The sequence below is a fragment of the Salvelinus namaycush genome, unplaced genomic scaffold (genome assembly GCF_016432855.1).
Source record: "Salvelinus namaycush isolate Seneca unplaced genomic scaffold, SaNama_1.0 Scaffold51, whole genome shotgun sequence".
Lineage (NCBI taxonomy): Eukaryota > Metazoa > Chordata > Actinopteri > Salmoniformes > Salmonidae > Salvelinus > Salvelinus namaycush.
In genome coordinates this window covers 68,200-88,324 of record NW_024061209.1, presented here as the reverse complement: position 1 = coordinate 88,324, position 20,125 = coordinate 68,200, and the positions used below count along the sequence as shown (strand labels likewise).

Here is a 20,125-nt window from a genome sequence, read left to right as displayed (position 1 = left end):
TATAATAGAGACAGTAGTTCCAGCTGGTCTGTCGTAATATAATAGAGACAGTAGATCTAGCTGGTCTGTCATAATATAATAGAGACAGTAGTTCTAGCTGGTCTGTCGTAATATAATAGAGACAGTAATTCTAGCTGGTCTATCATAATATAGTTTAGACAGTAGATCTAGCTGGTGTGCCATAATATAATTGAGACAGTAGATGTAGCTGGTCTGTCATGATATAATAGAGACAGTAGATCTAGCAGGTCTGTCATAATATAAAAGAGACAGAAGATCTAGATTGTCTGTCGTAATATTAAAAAGACAGAAGATGTAGATAGGCTGTAGTAATATAAGAGAGACAATAGATCTAGCTTGTCTGTCATAATATAATAGAGACAGTAGATCTAGCTGGTCTGTCATAAAATAATAGAGACAGTAGATCTAGCAGGTCTCTCATAATATATTAGAGACTGTAGACGTAGATGGTCTGTCATAATATAGTAGAGACAGTAGATCTAGCTGGTCTGTCATAATATAATAGAGACAGTAAAACTATCTGGCCTTTTATAATATACTAGAGACAGTAGATGTAGCTAATCTGTCATAAAATAATTGATATAGTAGATCTAGCTGGTCTGTCGTAATAAAATAGATACAGTAGATCTAGCTGGTCTGTCGTAATATAATAGAGACAGTAGATCTAGCTGGTCAGTCGTAATATAATAGAGACAGTAGATCTAGCTGGTCTGTCATAATATAATAGAGACAGTAGATCTTGCTGGTCTGTCATAATATAATAGAGACAGTAGATCTTGCTGGTCTGTCATAATATAATAGAGACAGTAGATCTAGCTGGTCTGTCATAATATAATAGAGACATTAGATCTAGCTGGTCTGTCATAATATAATAGAGACAGTAGATCTAGCTGGTCTGTCATAATATAATAGAGAAAGTAGATCTAGCTGGTCTGTCATAATATAATAGAGACAGTAGATCTGGCTGGTCTGTCATGATATAATAGAGACAGTATATCTAGCTAGTCTGTCGTAATATAATAGAGACAGTAGATGTAGCTGGTCTGTCATAATATAATAGAGACAGTAGATTTAGCTGGTCTGTCGTAATATAATAGAGACAGTAGTTCTAGCTTTTCTGTCATAATATAATAGAGACAGTAGATTTAGCTGGTCTGTCGTAATATAATAGAGACAGTAGATGTAGCTGGTCTGTAGTAATATAATAGAGACAGTAGTTCTAGCTGGTCTGTCGTAATATAATAGAGACAGTAGATCTAGCTGGTCTGTCATAATATAATAGAGACAGTAGTTCTAGCTGGTCTGTCGTAATATAATAGAGACAGTAATTCTAGCTGGTCTATCATAATATAGTTTAGACAGTAGATCTAGCTGGTGTGCCATAATATAATTGAGACAGTAGATGTAGCTGGTCTGTCATGATATAATAGAGACAGTAGATCTAGCAGGTCTGTCATAATATAAAAGAGACAGAAGATCTAGATTGTCTGTCGTAATATTAAAAAGACAGAAGATGTAGATAGGCTGTAGTAATATAAGAGGGACAATAGATCTAGCTTGTCTGTCATAATATAATAGAGACAGTAGATCTAGCTGGTCTGTCATAACATAATAGAGACAGTAGATCTAGCTGGTCTGTCGTAATATAATAGAGACAGTAGGTCTAGCTGGTCTGTCATAATATAATAGAGACAGTAGATCTAGCTGGTCTGTCGTAATATAATAGAGACAGTAGATCTAGCTGGTCTGTCGTAATATAATAGAGACAATAGATCTAGCTGGTCGGTCATAATATAATAGAGACAGTAGATCTAGTCGGTCTGTCATAATATAATAGAGACAGTAGTTGTAGCTGGTCTGCCATAATATATGAGAGTCAGTAGATGTAGCTAATCTGTCATAATATAATAGAGACATTAGATATATATGGTCTGTCGTAATATAATAGAGACAATAGATCTAGCTTGTCTGTCATAATATAATAGAGGCAGTAGATCTAGCTGGTCTGTCATAATATAATAGAGACAGTAGATCTAGCTGGTCTGTCATAATATAATAGAAACAGTAGATCTAGCTGGTCTGTCATAAAATAATTGAGACAGTAGATCTAGCAGGTCTCTCATAATATATTAGAGACTGTAGACGTAGATGGTCTGTCATAATATAGTAGAGACAGTAGATCTAGCTGGTCTGTCATAATATAATAGAGACAGTAAAACTATCTGGCCTTTTATAATATACTAGAGACTGTAGATCTAGCTGGTTTGTCATAAAATAATTGAGACTGTAGATATATTTGGTCTGTCATAATATAATAGAGACAGCAGATAGTTGGTGTGTCGTAATAAAATAGATACAGTAGATCTAGCTGGTATGTCATGATATAAAATAGACAGTAGTTCTAGCTGGTCTGTCATAATATATATGAGACATTAGATATAGAAGGTTTATCATTATATATTAGAGACTGTAGACGTAGATGGTCTGTCATAATATAGTAGAGACAGTAGATCTAGCTGGTCTGTCATAATATAATAGAGACAGTAAAACTATCTGGCCTTTTATAATATACTAGAGACAGTAGATGTAGCTAATCTGTCATAAAATAATTGATATAGTAGATCTAGCTGGTCTGTCGTAATAAAATAGATACAGTAGATCTAGCTGGTCTGTCGTAATATAATAGAGACAGTAGGTCTAGCTGGTCTGTCATAATATAATAGAGACAGTAGATCTAGCTGGTCTGTCGTAATATAATAGAGACAGTAGATCTAGCTGGTCTGTCGTAATATAATAGAGACAATAGATCTAGCTGGTCGGTCATAATATAATAGAGACAGTAGATCTAGTCGGTCTGTCATAATATAATAGAGACAGTAGTTGTAGCTGGTCTGCCATAATATATGAGAGTCAGTAGATGTAGCTAATCTGTCATAATATAATAGAGACATTAGATATATATGGTCTGTCGTAATATAATAGAGACAATAGATCTAGCTTGTCTGTCATAATATAATAGAGACAGTAGATCTAGCTGGTCTGTCATAATATAATAGAGACAGTAGATCTAGCTGGTCTGTCATAATATAATAGAAACAGTAGATCTAGCTGGTCTGTCATAAAATAATTGAGACAGTAGATCTAGCAGGTCTCTCATAATATATTAGAGACTGTAGACGTAGATGGTCTGTCATAATATAGTAGAGACAGTAGATCTAGCTGGTCTGTCATAATATAATAGAGACAGTAAAACTATCTGGCCTTTTATAATATACTAGAGACAGTAGATCTAGCTGGTTTGTCATAAAATAATTGAGACTGTAGATATATTTGGTCTGTCATAATATAATAGAGACAGCAGATACAGTTGGTGTGTCGTAATAAAATAGATACAGTAGATCTAGCTGGTATGTCATGATATAAAATAGACAGTAGTTCTAGCTGGTCTGTCATAATATATATGAGACATTAGATATAGAAGGTTTATCATTATATATTAGAGACTGTAGACGTAGATGGTCTGTCATAATATAGTAGAGACAGTAGATCTAGCTGGTCTGTCATAATATAATAGAGACAGTAAAACTATCTGGCCTTTTATAATATAATAGAGACATTAGATATATATGGTCTGTCGTAATATAATAGAGACAGTAGGTCTAGCTGGTCTGTCATAATATAATAGAGACATTAGATATATTTGGTCTGTCGTAATATAATAGAGACAGTAGGTCTAGCTGGTCTGTCATAATATATGAGAGACAGTAGGTCTAGCTGGTCTGTCATAATATATGAGAGTCAGTAGATATAGCTGGTCTGTCATAATATAATAGAGACAGTAGATCTGGCTGGTCTGTCATAATATAATAGAGACAGTAGATCTGGCTGGTCTGTCATGATATAATAGAGACAGTATATCTAGCTAGTCTGTCGTAATATAATAGAGACAGTAGATGTAGCTGGTCTGTCATAATATAATAGAGACAGTAGATTTAGCTGGTCTGTCGTAATATAATAGAGACAGTAGTTCTAGCTTTTCTGTCATAATATAATAGAGAAAGTAGATTTAGCTGGTCTGTCGTAATATAATAGAGACAGTAGATGTAGCTGGTCTGTCGTAATATAATAGAGACAGTAGTTCTAGCTGGTCTATCATAATATAGTTTAGACAGTAGATCTAGCTGGTGTGCCATAATATAATTGAGACAGTAGATGTAGCTGGTCTGTCATGATATAATAGAGACAGTAGATCTAGCAGGTCTGTCATAATATAAAAGAGACAGAAGATCTAGCTTGTCTGTCGTAATATTAAAAAGACAGAAGATGTAGATAGGCTGTAGTAATATAAGAGAGACAATAGATCTAGCTTGTCTGTCATAATATAATAGAGACAGTAGATCTAGCTGGTCTGTCATAACATAATAGAGACAGTAGATCTAGTTGGTCTGTCATAAAATAATTGAGACAGTAGATCTAGCAGGTCTCTCATAATATATTAGAGACTGTAGACGTAGATGGTCTGTCATAATATAGTAGAGACAGTAGATCTAGCTGGTCTGTCATAATATAATAGAGACAGTAAAACTATCTGGCCTTTTATAATATACTAGAGACAGTAGATGTAGCTAATCTGTCATAAAATAATTGATATAGTAGATCTAGCTGGTCTGTCGTAATAAAATAGAGACAGTAGATCTAGCTGGTCTGTCATAATATAATAGAGACAGTAGGTCTAGCTGGTCTGTCATAATATAATAGAGACAGTAGATCTAGCTGGTCTGTCATAATATAATAGAGACAGTAGATCTAGCTGGTCTGTCATAATATAATAGAGACAGTAGATCTAGCTGGTCTGCCATAATATAATTGAGACAGTAGATCTAGCTGGTCTGTCATAATATAATAGAGACAGTAGATCTAGCTGGTCTGCCGTAATATAATTGAGACAGTAGATCTAGCTGGTCTGCCGTAATATGATAGAGACAGTAGATCTAGCTGGTCTGCCATAATATGATAGAGACAGTAGATCTAGCTGGTCTGCCGTAATATGATAGAGACAGTAGATCTAGCTGGTCTGTCATAATATAATAGAGACAGTAGATCTAGCTGGTCTGTCATAATATAATAGAGACAGTAGATCTAGCTGGTCTGTCATAATATATGAGAGTCAGTAGATGTAGCTAATCTGTCATAATATAATAGAGACATTAGATATATATGGTCTGTCGTAATATAATAGAGACAATAGATCTAGCTTGTCTGTTATAATATAATAGAGACAGTAGATCTAGCTGGTCTGTCATAACATAATAGAGACAGTAGATCTAGCTGGTCTGTCATAACATAATAGAGACAGTAGATCTAGCTGGTCTGTCATAAAATAATTGAGACAGTAGATCTAGCAGGTCTCTCATAATATATTAGAGACTGTAGACGTAGATGGTCTGTCATAATATAGTAGAGACAGTAGATCTAGCTGGTCTGTCATAATATAATAGAGACAGTAAAACTATCTGGCCTTTTATAATATACTAGAGACAGTAGATCTAGCTGGTTTGTCATAAAATAATTGAGACTGTAGATATATTTGGTCTGTCATAATATAATAGAGACAGCAGATACAGTTGGTGTGTCGTAATAAAATAGATACAGTAGATCTAGCTGGTATGTCATGATATAAAATAGACAGTAGTTCTAGCTGGTCTGTCATAATATATATGAGACATTAGATATAGAAGGTTTATCATTATATATTAGAGACTGTAGACGTAGATGGTCTGTCATAATATAGTAGAGACAGTAGATCTGGCTGGTCTGTCATGATATAATAGAGACAGTATATCTAGCTAGTCTGTCGTAATATAATAGAGACAGTAGATGTAGCTGGTCTGTCATAATATAATAGAGACAGTAGATTTAGCTGGTCTGTCGTAATATAATAGAGACAGTAGTTCTAGCTTTTCTGTCATAATATAATAGAGACAGTAGATTTAGCTGGTCTGTCGTAATATAATAGAGACAGTAGATGTAGCTGGTCTGTCGTAATATAATAGAGACAGTAGTTCTAGCTGGTCTATCATAATATAGTTTAGACAGTAGATCTAGCTGGTGTGCCATAATATAATTGAGACAGTAGATGTAGCTGGTCTGTCATGATATAATAGAGACAGTAGATCTAGCAGGTCTGTCATAATATAAAAGAGACAGAAGATCTAGCTTGTCTGTCGTAATATTAAAAAGACAGAAGATGTAGATAGGCTGTAGTAATATAAGAGAGACAATAGATCTAGCTTGTCTGTCATAATATAATAGAGACAGTAGATCTAGCTGGTCTGTCATAACATAATAGAGACAGTAGATCTAGTTGGTCTGTCATAAAATAATTGAGACAGTAGATCTAGCAGGTCTCTCATAATATATTAGAGACTGTAGACGTAGATGGTCTGTCATAATATAGTAGAGACAGTAGATCTAGCTGGTCTGTCATAATATAATAGAGACAGTAAAACTATCTGGCCTTTTATAATATACTAGAGACAGTAGATGTAGCTAATCTGTCATAAAATAATTGATATAGTAGATCTAGCTGGTCTGTCGTAATAAAATAGATACAGTAGATCTAGCTGGTCTGTCGTAATATAATAGAAACAGTAGGTCTAGCTGGTCTGTCATAATATAATAGAGACAGTAGATCTAGCTGGTCTGTCGTAATATAATAGAGACAGTAGATCTAGCTGGTCTGTCATAATATAATAGAGACAGTAGATCTAGTTGGTCTGCCATAATATAATTGAGACAGTAGATCTAGCTGGTCTGTCATAACATAATAGAGACAGTAGATCTAGCTGGTCTGCCATAATATAATAGAGACAGTAGATCTAGCTGGTCTGCCGTAATATAATAGAGACAGTAGATCTAGCTGGTCTGCCATAATATGATAGAGACAGTAGATCTAGCTGGTCTGCCGTAATATGATAGAGACAGTAGATCTAGCTGGTCTGTCATAATATAATAGAGACAGTAGATCTAGCTGGTCTGTCATAATATAATAGAGACAGTAGTTGTAGCTGGTCTGCCATAATATATGAGAGTCAGTAGATGTAGCTAATCTGTCATAATATAATAGAGACATTAGATATATATGGTCTGTCGTAATATAATAGAGACAATAGATCTAGCTTGTCTGTTATAATATAATAGAGACAGTAGATCTAGCTGGTCTGTCATAACATAATAGAGACAGGACACACACACACTCCCACCTAACACCATCATGGACACACACACACTCCCACCTAACACCATCGTGGACACACACACACACTCCCACCTAACACCATCGTGGACACACACACACTCCCACCTAACACCATCGTGGACACACACACACTAATTTTTTTACATTTACATTTTAGTCATTTAGCAGACGCTCTTATCCAGAGCGACTTACAGTAGAGTGCATACATTTTTTTATTACATTTTACATACTGAGACAAGGATATCCCTACCGGCCAATCCCTCCCTAACCCGGACGACGCTATGCCAATTGTGCGTCGCCCCACGGACCTCCACTCCCACCTAACACCATCGTGGACACACACACACACTCCCACCTAACACCATCGTGGACACACACACACACTCCCACCTAACACCATCGTGGACACACACACACTCCCACCTAACACCATTATGGACACACACACACTCCCACCTAACACCATTATGGACACACACACACTCCCACCTAACACCATCGTGGACATACACACACCTAACACCATCGTGGACACACAACGACCACTCAGTGTCTTGTCTCTATGGAGAATTCTGTTTATTGATCGGTGTGTTTTCTTCTTAGGGATAATTCTAGCTTCCGCAACACAAAGATCACCCTGTGAAGAGATGGAGGGATGGAGAGAGAGCAAGAGGGAGAGACGGAAGAGTGGAGAGAGACTGGAGTGGAGGGAGGGAGAGACGGGAGTGGAGGGAGGGAGAGACGGGAGTGGAGGGAGGGAGAGACGGGAGTGGAGGGAGGGAGAGACGGGAGTGGAGGGAGGGAGAGACGGAAGAGCGGAGAGAGAGACGGAAGAGCGGAGAGAGAATGTTTTCTCCCTCACTGCCTCTCAGCGGTCTAAGGCACTGCATCTCAGCGGTCTAAGGCACTGCATCTCAGCGGTCTAAGGCACTGCCTCTCAGCGGTCTAAGGCACTGCCTCTCAGCGGTCTAAGGCACTGCCTCTCAGCGGTCTAAGGCACTGCCTCTCAGCGGTCTAAGGCACTGCCTCTCAGCGGTCTAAGGCACTGCATCTCAGCGGTCTAAGGCACTGCATCTCAGCGGTCTAAGGCACTGCATCTCAGCGGTCTAAGGCACTGCATCTCAGCGGTCTAAGGCACTGCATCTCAGCGGTCTAAGGCACTGCCTCTCAGCGGTCTAAGGCACTGCATCTCAGCGGTCTAAGGCACTGTATCTCAGTGCTAGAGGAGTCACTACAGACTCTGGTTCGATCCCGGGCTGTATCATATCCGGCCGTGATCGGGAGTCCCATAGGGCGGCGCACAATTGGCCCGGCATCGTCCGGGTTTGACCGTCATTATAAATAAGAATATTCTTATCTGAATTGCCTAATTAAATAAAGGTTAGATAAAAAAACGTCTGTAAGTGCCTCTACACTCCCGGTACCTCAGAGCACCCCTGGTCACCTCCCTCTCGCACTCACATTTTTGTTCCGCCCCTCAAATTATACAAATGTAAACGGCCTGAGAGCACTGGACTGAAAACAACCACATGGAACCATATCGGGCCCCAACATTACATGAGCATTCCACAGGTCACATTTAGGAGGGTTAAAAAAACTGGTCAAGATTAGGGTTAATGTAATAATAATGAAGTAGTCAGACAGGAAGTAGTCAGACAGGAAGTAGTCAGACAGGATACCAAAGACACTTTTATTTCTGTATTGTCATGGAAGAACACACACAGTTGGTCCCACACTGGCCTGTTGTAACTCAGGGACAAGCTGCATAAACACACTACTCTATCACCGCAGTGAAAAATCTCTGAGTGAGAGAGAGAGGCAGAGATGGGAGTGGAGGGAGGGAGAAAACATTCTCTCTCCGCTCTTCCGTCTCTCTCTCCGCTCTTCCGTCTCTCCCTCCCTCCACTCCCGTCTCTCCCTCCCTCCACTCCCGTCTCTCCCTCCCTCCACTCCCGTCTCTCCCTCCCTCCACTCCCGTCTCTCCCTCCCTCCACTCCAGTCTCTCTCCACTCTTCCGTCTCTCCCTCTTGCTCTCTCTCCATCCCTCCATCTCTTCACAGGGTGATCTTTGTGTTGCGGAAGCTAGAATTATCCCTAAGAAGAAAACACACCGATCAATAAACAGAATTCTCCATAGAGACAACACACTGAGTGGTCGTTGTGTGTCCACGATGGTGTTAGGTGGGAGTGTGTGTGTGTCCATAATGGTGTTAGGTGGGAGTGTGTGTGTGTCCATAATGGTGTTAGGTGGGAGTGTGTGTGTGTCCACGATGGTGTTAGGTGGGAGTGTGTGTGTGTGTCCACGATGGTGTTAGGTGGGAGTGTGTGTGTGTGTCCACGATGGTGTTAGGTGGGAGTGGAGGTCCGTGGGGCGACGCACAATTGGCATAGCGTCGTCCGGGTTAGGGAGGGATTGGCCGGTAGGGATATCCTTGTCTCAGTATGTAAAATGTAATAAAAAAATGTATGCACTCTACTGTAAGTCGCTCTGGATAAGAGCGTCTGCTAAATGACTAAAATGTAAATGTAAAAAAATTAGTGTGTGTGTGTCCACGATGGTGTTAGGTGGGAGTGTGTGTGTGTGTCCACGATGGTGTTAGGTGGGAGTGTGTGTGTGTGTCCACGATGGTGTTAGGTGGGAGTGTGTGTGTGTCCATGATGGTGTTAGGTGGGAGTGTGTGTGTGTCCACGATGGTGTTAGGTGGGAGTGTGTGTGTGTCCACGATGGTGGGAGTGTGTGTGTGAATCGTACTTGAGGCTGTCGTTGTGTGTCTTGTACTCCATGATGGTGTTGGGGGGGAGGTTCAGGACGCGTCTAAGAGTGTCTCGTATTCTAGACGTCGTCACCTGATCGCTGGCCGTCTTATTCCATATAGACAGGATGTCTTCCTGTAAACAACCAGAACATTACACACTAACCCTGATCGCTGGCTGTCGTATAGACAGGATGTCTTCCTGTAAACAACAAGAGGTCTTCCTGTAAACAACAAGAGGTCTTCCTGTAAACAACAAGAGGTCTTCCTGTAAACAACAAGAGGTCTTCCTGTAAACAACAAGAGGTCTTCCTGTAAACAACAAGAGGTCTTCCTGTAAACAACAAGAGGTCTTCCTGTAAACAACAAGAGGTCTTCCTGTAAACAACAAGAGGTCTTCCTGTAAACAACAAGAGGTCTTCCTGTAAACAACAAGAGGTCTTCCTGTAAACAACAAGAGGTCTTCCTGTAAACAACAAGAGGTCTTCCTGTAAACAACAAGAGGTCTTCCTGTAAACAACAAGAGGTCTTCCTGTAAACAACAAGAGGTCTTCCTGTAAACAACAAGAGGTCTTCCTGTAAACAACAAGAGGTCTTCCTGTAAACAACAAGAGGTCTTCCTGTAAACAACAGGATGTCTTCCTGTAAACACACATTCCACTGACCACTCGATATGCGCGTTCACAAGTCTCAAGCTAGTTGTCGAGTCATCGAGGGCTCCACTATGCCCTTCGGAAGCCTCTTCGAGAGGGAATCCTTTGACAACGTTGTAGATGGGATGTGACATTTAAATGTTTAAAAGAATTTGGGATCGTTAACGTTTAGAAAAAAAAATCCCAAACCAAAAACCTTTTTACTACAGTTATCCCAAAACGACCACTCGCAGGCCACTAACATAATATTACATTGAACAAATACTGTCGGAGATCTGAATCTTTCAAATGATTTGGATATAAAGCGCAGGTCATCGTTAACAGTTGAAAAAATGACAACAGGGAAGTGACATCATCAGTCCTGTATGTATGTATACAGGGGGTACCGGTACAGAGTCAATGTGGAGGCTATATACAGGGGGTACCGGTACAGAGTCAATGTGGAGGCTATATACAGGGTATTACGGTACAGAGTCAATGTGGAGGCTATATACAGGGTATTACGGTACAGAGTCAGTGTGGAGGCTATATACAGGGTGTTACGGTACAGAGTCAATGTGGAGGCTATATACAGGGGGTACCGGTACAGAGTCAATGTGGAGGCTATATACAGGGTATTACGGTACAGAGTCAATGTGGAGGCTATATACAGGGGGTACCGGTACAGAGAAAATGTGGAGGCTATATACAGGGTATTACGGTACAGAGTCAGTGTGGAGGATATATACAGGGTATTACGGTACAGAGTCAGTGTGGAGGCTATATACAGGGTATTACGGTACAGAGTCAATGTGGAGGCTATATACAGGGGGTACCGGTACAGAGTCAATGTGGAGGCTATATACAGGGGGTACCGGTACAGAGTCAATGCGGAGGCTATATACAGGGTATTACGGTACAGAGTCAATGTGGAGACTATATACAGGGTATTACGGTACAGAGTCAGTGTGGAGGATATATACAGGGTATTACGGTACAGAGTCAGTGTGGAGGCTATATACAGGGTATTACGGTACAGAGTCAATGTGGAGGCTATATACAGGGGGTACTGGTACAGAGTCAATGTGGAGGCTATATACAGGGTGTTACGGTACAGAGTCAATGTGGAGGCTATATACAGGGGTACCGGTACAGAGTCAATGTGGAGGCTATATACAGGGGGTACCGGTACAGAGTCAATGTGGAGGCTATATACAGGGTATTACGGTACAGAGTCAGTGTGGAGGATATATACAGGGTATTACAGTACCGAGTCAGTGTGGAGGCTATATACAGGGGGTACCGGTACAGAGTCAATGTGGAGGCTATATACAGGGGGTACCGGTACAGAGTCAATGTGGAGGCTATATACAGGGGGTACCGGTACAGAGTCAATGTGGAGGCTATATACAGGGGGTACCGGTACAGAGTCAATGTGGAGGCTATATACAGGGGGTACCGGTACAGAGTCAATGTGGAGGCTATATACAGGGGGTACCGGTACAGAGTCAATGTGGAGGCTATATACATGGGGTACCGGTACAGAGACAGTGTGGAGGCTATATACAGGGGGTACCGGTACAGAGTCAATGTGGAGGCTATATACAGGGGGTACCGGTACAGAGACAGTGTGGAGGCTATATACAGGGGGTACCGGTACAGAGTCAATGTGGAGGCTATATACAGTGGGTACTGGTACAGAGTCAATGTGGAGGCTATATACAGGGGGTACCGGTACAGAGTCAATGTGGAGGCTATATACAGGGTATTACGGTACAGAGTCAATGTGGAGGCTATATACAGGGGGTACCGGTACAGAGTCAATGTGGAGGCTATATACAGGGTATTACGGTACAGAGTCAATGTGGAGGCTATATACAGGGTATTACGGTACAGAGTCAGTGTGGAGGCTATATACAGGGTATTACAGTACCGAGTCAGTGTGGAGGCTATATACAGGGGGTACCGGTACAGAGTCAATGTGGAGGCTATATACAGGGTATTACGGTACAGAGTCAATGTGGAGGCTATATACAGGGGGTACCGGTACAGAGTCAATGTGGAGGCTATATACAGGGGGTACCGGTACAGAGTCAATGAGGAGGCTATATACAGGGGGTACCGGTACAGAGAAAATGTGGAGGCTATATACAGGGTATTACGGTACAGAGTCAGTGTGGAGGCTATATACAGGGTATTACGGTACAGAGTCAGTGTGGAGGCTATATACAGGGTATTACGGTACAGAGTCAATGTGGAGGCTATATACAGGGGGTACCGGTACAGAGTCAATGTGGAGGCTATATACAGGGGGTACCGGTACAGAGTCAATGTGGAGGCTATATACAGGGTATTACGGTACAGAGTCAATGTGGAGGCTATATACAGGGTATTACGGTACAGAGTCAGTGTGGAGGATATATACAGGGTATTACAGTACCGAGTCAGTGTGGAGGCTATATACAGGGGGTACCGGTACAGAGTCAATGTGGAGGCTATATACAGGGTATTACGGTACAGAGTCAATGTGGAGGCTATATACAGGGGGTACCGGTACAGAGTCAATGTGGAGGCTATATACAGGGGGTACCGGTACAGAGTCAATGTGGAGGCTATATACAGGGTATTACGGTACAGAGTCAATGTGGAGGCTATATACAGGAGGTACCGGTACAGAGTCAATGAGGAGGCTATATACAGGGGGTACCGGTACAGAGTCAATGTGGAGGCTATATACAGGGGGTACCGGTACAGAGTCAATGTGGAGGTTATATACAGGGTATTACGGTACAGAGTCAATGTGGAGGCTATATACAGGGTGTTACGGTACAGAGTCAATGTGGAGGCTATATACAGGGGGTACCGGTACAGAGTCAATGTGGAGGCTATATACAGGGGGTACCGGTACAGAGTCAATGTGGAGGCTATATACAGGGGGTACCGGTACCGAGTCAGTGTGCAGGCTATATACAGGGGGTACCGGTACAGAGTCAATGTGGAGGCTATATACAGGGGGTACCGGTACAGAGTCAATGTGGAGGCTATATACAGGGTATTACGGTACAGAGTCAATGTGGAGGCTATATACAGGGTATTACGGTACAGAGTCAATGTGGAGGCTATATACAGGGGGTACCGGTACAGAGTCAATGTGGAGGCTATATACAGGGGGTACCGGTACAGAGTCAATGTGGAGGCTATATACAGGGGGTACCGATACAGAGTCAATGTGGAGGCTATATACAGGGTGTTACGGTACAGAGTCAATGTGGAGGCTATATACAGGGGGTACCGGTACAGAGTCAATGTGGAGGCTATATACAGGGGGTACCGGTACCGAGTCAGTGTGCGGGGGTACAGGCTAGTCGAGGTAATCTGTACATGGGTGGGGGCGAAGTGACTATGTATAGGTAACAAACAGCGAGTAGCAGCAGAGGGAGGAGGGTCAATGTAAATTGTCCGGTGGTGATTTTATGAATTGTTCAGCCGTCTTATGGCTTGGGGGTAGAAGCTGTTGAGGAGCCTTTTGATCCTAGACTTGGTGCTCCGGTACCGCTTGCCGTGCGTTCGCAGAGAAAACGGTCTATAATTTGGGTGACTGGAGTCTCTGACAATTTTATGAGCTTTCCTCTGACACCAGCTAGTATAGAGGTCCTGGATGGAGGAAGCTTGACCCCAGTGATGTACTGGGTCATTCGCACTACCCTCTGTAGTGCCTTGTGGTCGGAGACCGATCAGTTGCCATATCAGGCAGTGATGCAACCGGTCAGGATGCTCTCGATGGTGCAGCTGTAGAACCTTTTGAGGATCTGGGGACCCATGCCAAATCTTTTCAGTCTCCTGAGGGGGAATAGGTTTTGTTGTGCCCTCTTCACCAATTTCTTGGCATGTTTGGACCATGATAGTTCGTTGGTGATGTGGACACCAAGGAACTTGAAACTCTCCACCCACTCCACTCCAGCCCCGTCGATGTTAATGTTAGGGTTAAGGTTAGGCTTAACTTCTTAGCGCTAGAGGTCAGATTTTTTTTCTTTTCTTCAAATAACGTACCCAACGTAAACGGAAATTCTCTGGCCCAGATCGTAGAATATGCATATAATTTATAGATTAGGATAGAAAACACTCCAAAGTTTCCAAAACTGTCATAATATTGTCTGTGAGAAAAACAATACTTATTCTGCAAGCGAAATCCTGAGAAAAAGTAACTTGGAAGTGATATTAAAAAAAAAAAAAAATGTTTCCTGGCCTGTCTAACCTCCATTTAAAGGGGTATCAACTAGATTATTTTTCCAATGGCTTCCTCAGGCTGTGACCAGGCTTTAGACATAGTTTCATGCTTTTATTTTGAAAAATGAGCGAGATGTTTCAAAAGAGGTCAGGTGTCCTCTGAATAGTTCCTGCGCGCGCGGGAGGGGCTCACCATTTTCATTTTCTCAATTAATTAATAGGTTATGCTCCGGTTGAAATATTATCGATTATGTATTCGGTATCCGTAGCGCAGAAAAGTTAAAACCACATTTTAAGAAGAGAAATAGTAAAAATAGGTGGGTTTTATGACTTTGTGGCCGTGGTAACTAGTGACAACCAATAGCCAGGAATCAAGTTTCAAGTTTATTTTTTATATAGCCCTTCGTACATCAGCTAATATCTCAAAGTGCTGTACAGAAACCCAGCCTAAAACCCCAAACAGCAAGCAATGCAGGTGTAGAAGCACGGTGGCTAGGAAAAACTCCCTAGAAAGGCAGGAACCTAAGAAACCTAGAGAGGAATGTGGTAGATTGAGCTGTATTGCCCCCTAGCGGCCATGCGCCAAACCACACGTGTGTGTGTGTGTGTGTGTGTGTGTGTGTGTGTGTGTGTACATACGTACCTGGAAGCGTATAGAGACCACCACCCCACAGATCTCCTCTCCCACCATGAACTGTTCTCCCAACATGGCCAGAATAATGTTCTCCCAGAACCTGCTGGCCAGACCTGTCAACAACAACAATATTAACAACATGGCCAGAATAATGTTCTACCTGCTGGCCAGACCTGTCAACAACAACAATATTAACAACATGGCCAGAATAATGTTCTACCTGCTGGCCAGACCTGTCAACAACAACAATATTAACAACATGGCCAGAATAATGTTCTACCTGCTGGCCAGACCTGTCAACAACAACAATATTAACAACATGGCCAGAATAATGTTCTACCTGCTGGCCAGACCTGTCAACAACAACAATATTAACAACATGGCCAGAATAATGTTCTCCCAGAACCTGCTGGCCAGACCTGTCAACAACAAGTGGTCAAATTTCACCTCGTGTTTCACACAGTAGACACATGCTCCGGTGAAAATCAGGGCTACTGCTCAATTCAAGCCATTTCAATCTAGTGTCCACAGATCGATTTCTAAGAGAAAATGGCAGTCAGAACCACGCACGTCCCCTAAGACGACGTAGCTAGATAGTTGGTTGAGCTAGCTACTGTAGCTATCCAGTACCTCCTCCAGTATGTGTTGATGTGTTGTAGCTAGTTCATTAGCTAGGCTAGCTACTGTAGCTATCCAGTACCTCCTCCAGTATGTGTTGATGTGTTGTAGCTAGTTCGTTAGCTAAGCTAGCTACTGTAGCTATCCAGTACCTCCTCCAGTATGTGTTGTAGCTAGTTCATTAGCTAGGCTAGCTACTGTAGCTATCCAGTACCTCCTCCAGTATGTGTTGATGTGACGTAGCTAATTCGTTAGCGAAGCTAGCTACTGTAGCTATCCAGTACCTCCTCCAGTATGTGTTGTTGAGACGTAGCTAATTCGTTAGCGAAGCTAGCTACTGTAGCTATCCAGTACCTCCTCCAGTGCGTGTTGTGATGTAGCTAGTTCGTTAGCTAGGCTAGCTACTGTAGCTATCCAGTACCTCCTCCAGTATGTGTTGTGATGTAGCTAGTTCGTTAGCTAGGCTAGCTACTGTAGCTATCCAGTACCTCCTCCAGTATGTGTTGTGATGTAGCTAGTTCGTTAGCTAGGCTAGCTACTGTAGCTATCCAGTACCTCCTCCAGTATGTGTTGATGTGTTGTAGATAGTTCGTTAGCTAAGCTAGCTACTGTAGCTATCCAGTACCTCCTCCAGTATGTGTTGATGTGTTGTAGATAGTTCGTTAGCTAGGCTAGCTACTGTAGCTAGTTCGTTAGCTAGGCTAGCTACTGTAGCTATCCAGTACCTCCTCCAGTGTGTGTTGTGATGTAGCTAGTTCTAGTAGCTAGGCTAGCCACTGATGTGATGTCTACCCTTGAAGGGAGGTTTAGAGAATGGTAAAAGGCAACATGAGGGGCAAAGCGAACAGGTTGTCAGCCTCGTCTTATAACAACAGACCTTTTCGCAGCCTGATGATCCACTTCCCACCGTTCTTATTAGCTTCATCCTGGAGGGTTACACACACACACACACCCCCCCAACCCCGTGAATACCAAAAAGGTATGGTTATAGTGGATGGGATGCTATCATACTGATGGACTCACCATCTTCGAGACACTCACCTCCCACATTATACCTACATATAATAATAATAATATAATGTATATACATGTTACCACCCACATTATACCTACGTATAATTATAATAATATAATGTATATACATGTTACCACCCACATTATACCTACGTATAATTATAATAATATAATGTATATACATGTTACCACCCACATTATACCTACGTATAATTATAATAATATAATGTACACTGCTCAAAAAAATAAAAGGGAACACTAAAATAACACATCCTAGATCTGAATGAATGAAATATTCTTATTAAAAACTTTTTTCTTTACATAGTTGAATGTGCTGACAACAAAATCACACAAAAATGATCAATGGAAATCAAATTTATCAACCCATGGAGGTTTGGATTTGGAGTCACACTCAAAATTAAAGTGGAAAACCACACTACAGGCTGATCCAACTTTGATGTAATGTCCTTAAAACAAGTCAAAATGAGGCTCAGTAGTGTGTGTGGCCTCCACGTGCCTGTATGACCTCCCTACAACGCCTGGGCATGCTCCTGATGAGGTGGCGGATGGTCTCCTGAGGGATCTCCTCCCAGACCTGGACTAAAGCACCCGCCAACTCCTGGACAGTCTGTGGTGCAACGTGGCGTTGGTGGATGGAGCGAGACATGACGTCCCAGATGTGCTCAATTGGATTCAGGTCTGGGGAACGTGCGGGCCAGTCCATAGCATCAATGCCTTCCTCTTGCAGGAACTGCTGACAGACTCCAGCCACATGAGGTCTAGCATTGTCTTGCATTAGGAGGAACCCAGGGCCAACCGCACCAGCATATGGTCTCACAAGGGGTCTGAGGATCTCATCTCGGTACCTAATGGCAGTCAGGCTACCTCTGGCGAGCACATGGAGGACTGTGCGGCCCCCCAAAGAAATGCCACCCCACACCATGACTGACCCACCGCCAAACCGGTCATGCTGGAGGATGTTGCAGGCAGCAGAACGTTCTCCACGGCGTCTCCAGACTCTGTCACGTCTGTCACATGTGCTCATGTGCTCAGTGTGAACCTGCTTTCATCTGTGAAGAGCACAGGGCGCCAGTGGCGAATTTGCCAATCTTGGTGTTCTCTGGCAAATGCCAAACGTCCTGCACGGTGTTGGGCTGTAAGCACAACCCCCACCTGTGGACGTCGGGCCCTCATACCACCCTCATGGAGTCTGTTTCTGACCGTTTGAGCAGACAAATGCACATTTGTGGCCTGCTTGATGGCCTTTTTGCAGTGCTCCACCTGCTCCTCCTTGCACAAAGGCGGAGGTAGCGGTCCTGCTGCTGGGTTGTTGCCCTCCTACGGCCTCCTCCACGTCTCCTGATGTACTAGCCCGTCTCCTGGTAGCGCCTCCATGCTCTGGACACTACGCTGACAGACACAGCAAACCTTCTTGCCACAGCTCGCATTGATGTGCCATCCTGGATGAACTGCACTACCTGAGCCACTTGTGTGGGTTGTAGAATCCGTCTCATGCTACCACTAGAGTGAGAGCACCGCCAGCATTCAAAAGTGACCAAAACATCAGCCAGGAAGCATAGGAACTGAGAAGTGGTCTGTGGTCACCACCTGCAGAATCACTCCTTTATTGGGGGTGTCTTGCTAATTGCCTATAATTTCCACCTTTTGTCTATTCCATTTGCACAACAGCATGTGGAATTTATTGTCAATCAGTGTTGCTTCCTAAGTGGACAGTTTGATTTCACAGAAGTGTGATTGACTTGGAGTTACATTGTGTTGTTTAAGTGTTCCCTTTATTTTTTTGAGCAGTGTATATATATATATATAATTATAATAATGTATACACCTATATAATAATAATGTAATGTATATATACCTATAATAATAATAATATAATGTAAATATATATAATTATAATAATGTATATACCTATATATAATAATGTAATGTATATATACCTATATATAATAACATAATGTAAATATATAATTATAATAATGTATATACCTATATATAATAATGTAATGTATATATACCTATATATAATAACATAATGTAAATATATATAATTATAATAATGTATATACCTATATATAATAATATAATGTATATACACCTATATAATAATAATATAATGTAAATATATATAATTATAATAATGTATATATACCTATATATAATAATATAATGTTACCTCCCACATGGGTTTGATTCCCTCTTTAGTATAATCGACATGTTACCTCCCATAATATAATGTATATATACCTATATATAATAATATAATCGACATGTTACCTCCCATAATATAATGTATATATACCTATATATAATAATATAATGTTACCTCCCACATTATACCTATATAATAATATAATCGACATGTTACCTCCCATAATATAATGATATATACCTATATATAATAATGTAATGTTACCTCCCATAATATAATGTATATACACCTATATAATAATATAATCGACATGTTACCTCCCATAATATAATGTATATATACCTATATATAATAATATAATCGACATGTTACCTCCCATAATATAATGTATATATACCTATATATAATAATATAATGTTACCTCCCACATGGGTTTGATTCCCTCTTTAGTATAATCGACATGTTACCTCCCATAATATAATGTATATATACCTATATATAATAATGTAATGTATATATACCTATATATAATGATATAATGTTACCTCCCATAATATAATGTATATATACCTATAGAATAATATAATGTTACCTCCCACATGGGTTTGATTCCCTCTTTAGTATAATCGACATGTTACCTCCCATAATATAATGTATATATACCTATATATAATAATATAATCGACATGTTACCTCCCATAATATAATGTATATATACCTATATATAATAATATAATGTTACCTCCCACATTATACCTATATAATAATATAATCGACATGTTACCTCCCATAATATAA

The 20,125-nt window shown here is 41.1% G+C and overlaps 1 protein-coding gene across 1 annotated transcript in view; it reads right to left on the bottom strand.

The window, feature by feature from the left end:
- Window positions 1–9,246: 9,246 nt before the first annotated feature.
- Window positions 9,247–20,125, bottom strand: part of eif4e2rs1 (eukaryotic translation initiation factor 4E family member 2 related sequence 1) — a 26,333-nt gene continuing 15,454 nt past the window's right edge. Inside the window, exons 5-8 of the mRNA XM_038986566.1 lie at window positions 17,021–17,069; window positions 15,535–15,638; window positions 10,032–10,168; window positions 9,247–9,373 (exon numbers count right to left, since the gene is read on the bottom strand). Of these exons, the coding sequence (XP_038842494.1) occupies window positions 9,334–9,373; window positions 10,032–10,168; window positions 15,535–15,638; window positions 17,021–17,069 (330 nt within the window). The 3' untranslated portion in view covers window positions 9,247–9,333. The remainder of the gene's footprint in view (window positions 9,374–10,031; window positions 10,169–15,534; window positions 15,639–17,020; window positions 17,070–20,125) is intronic.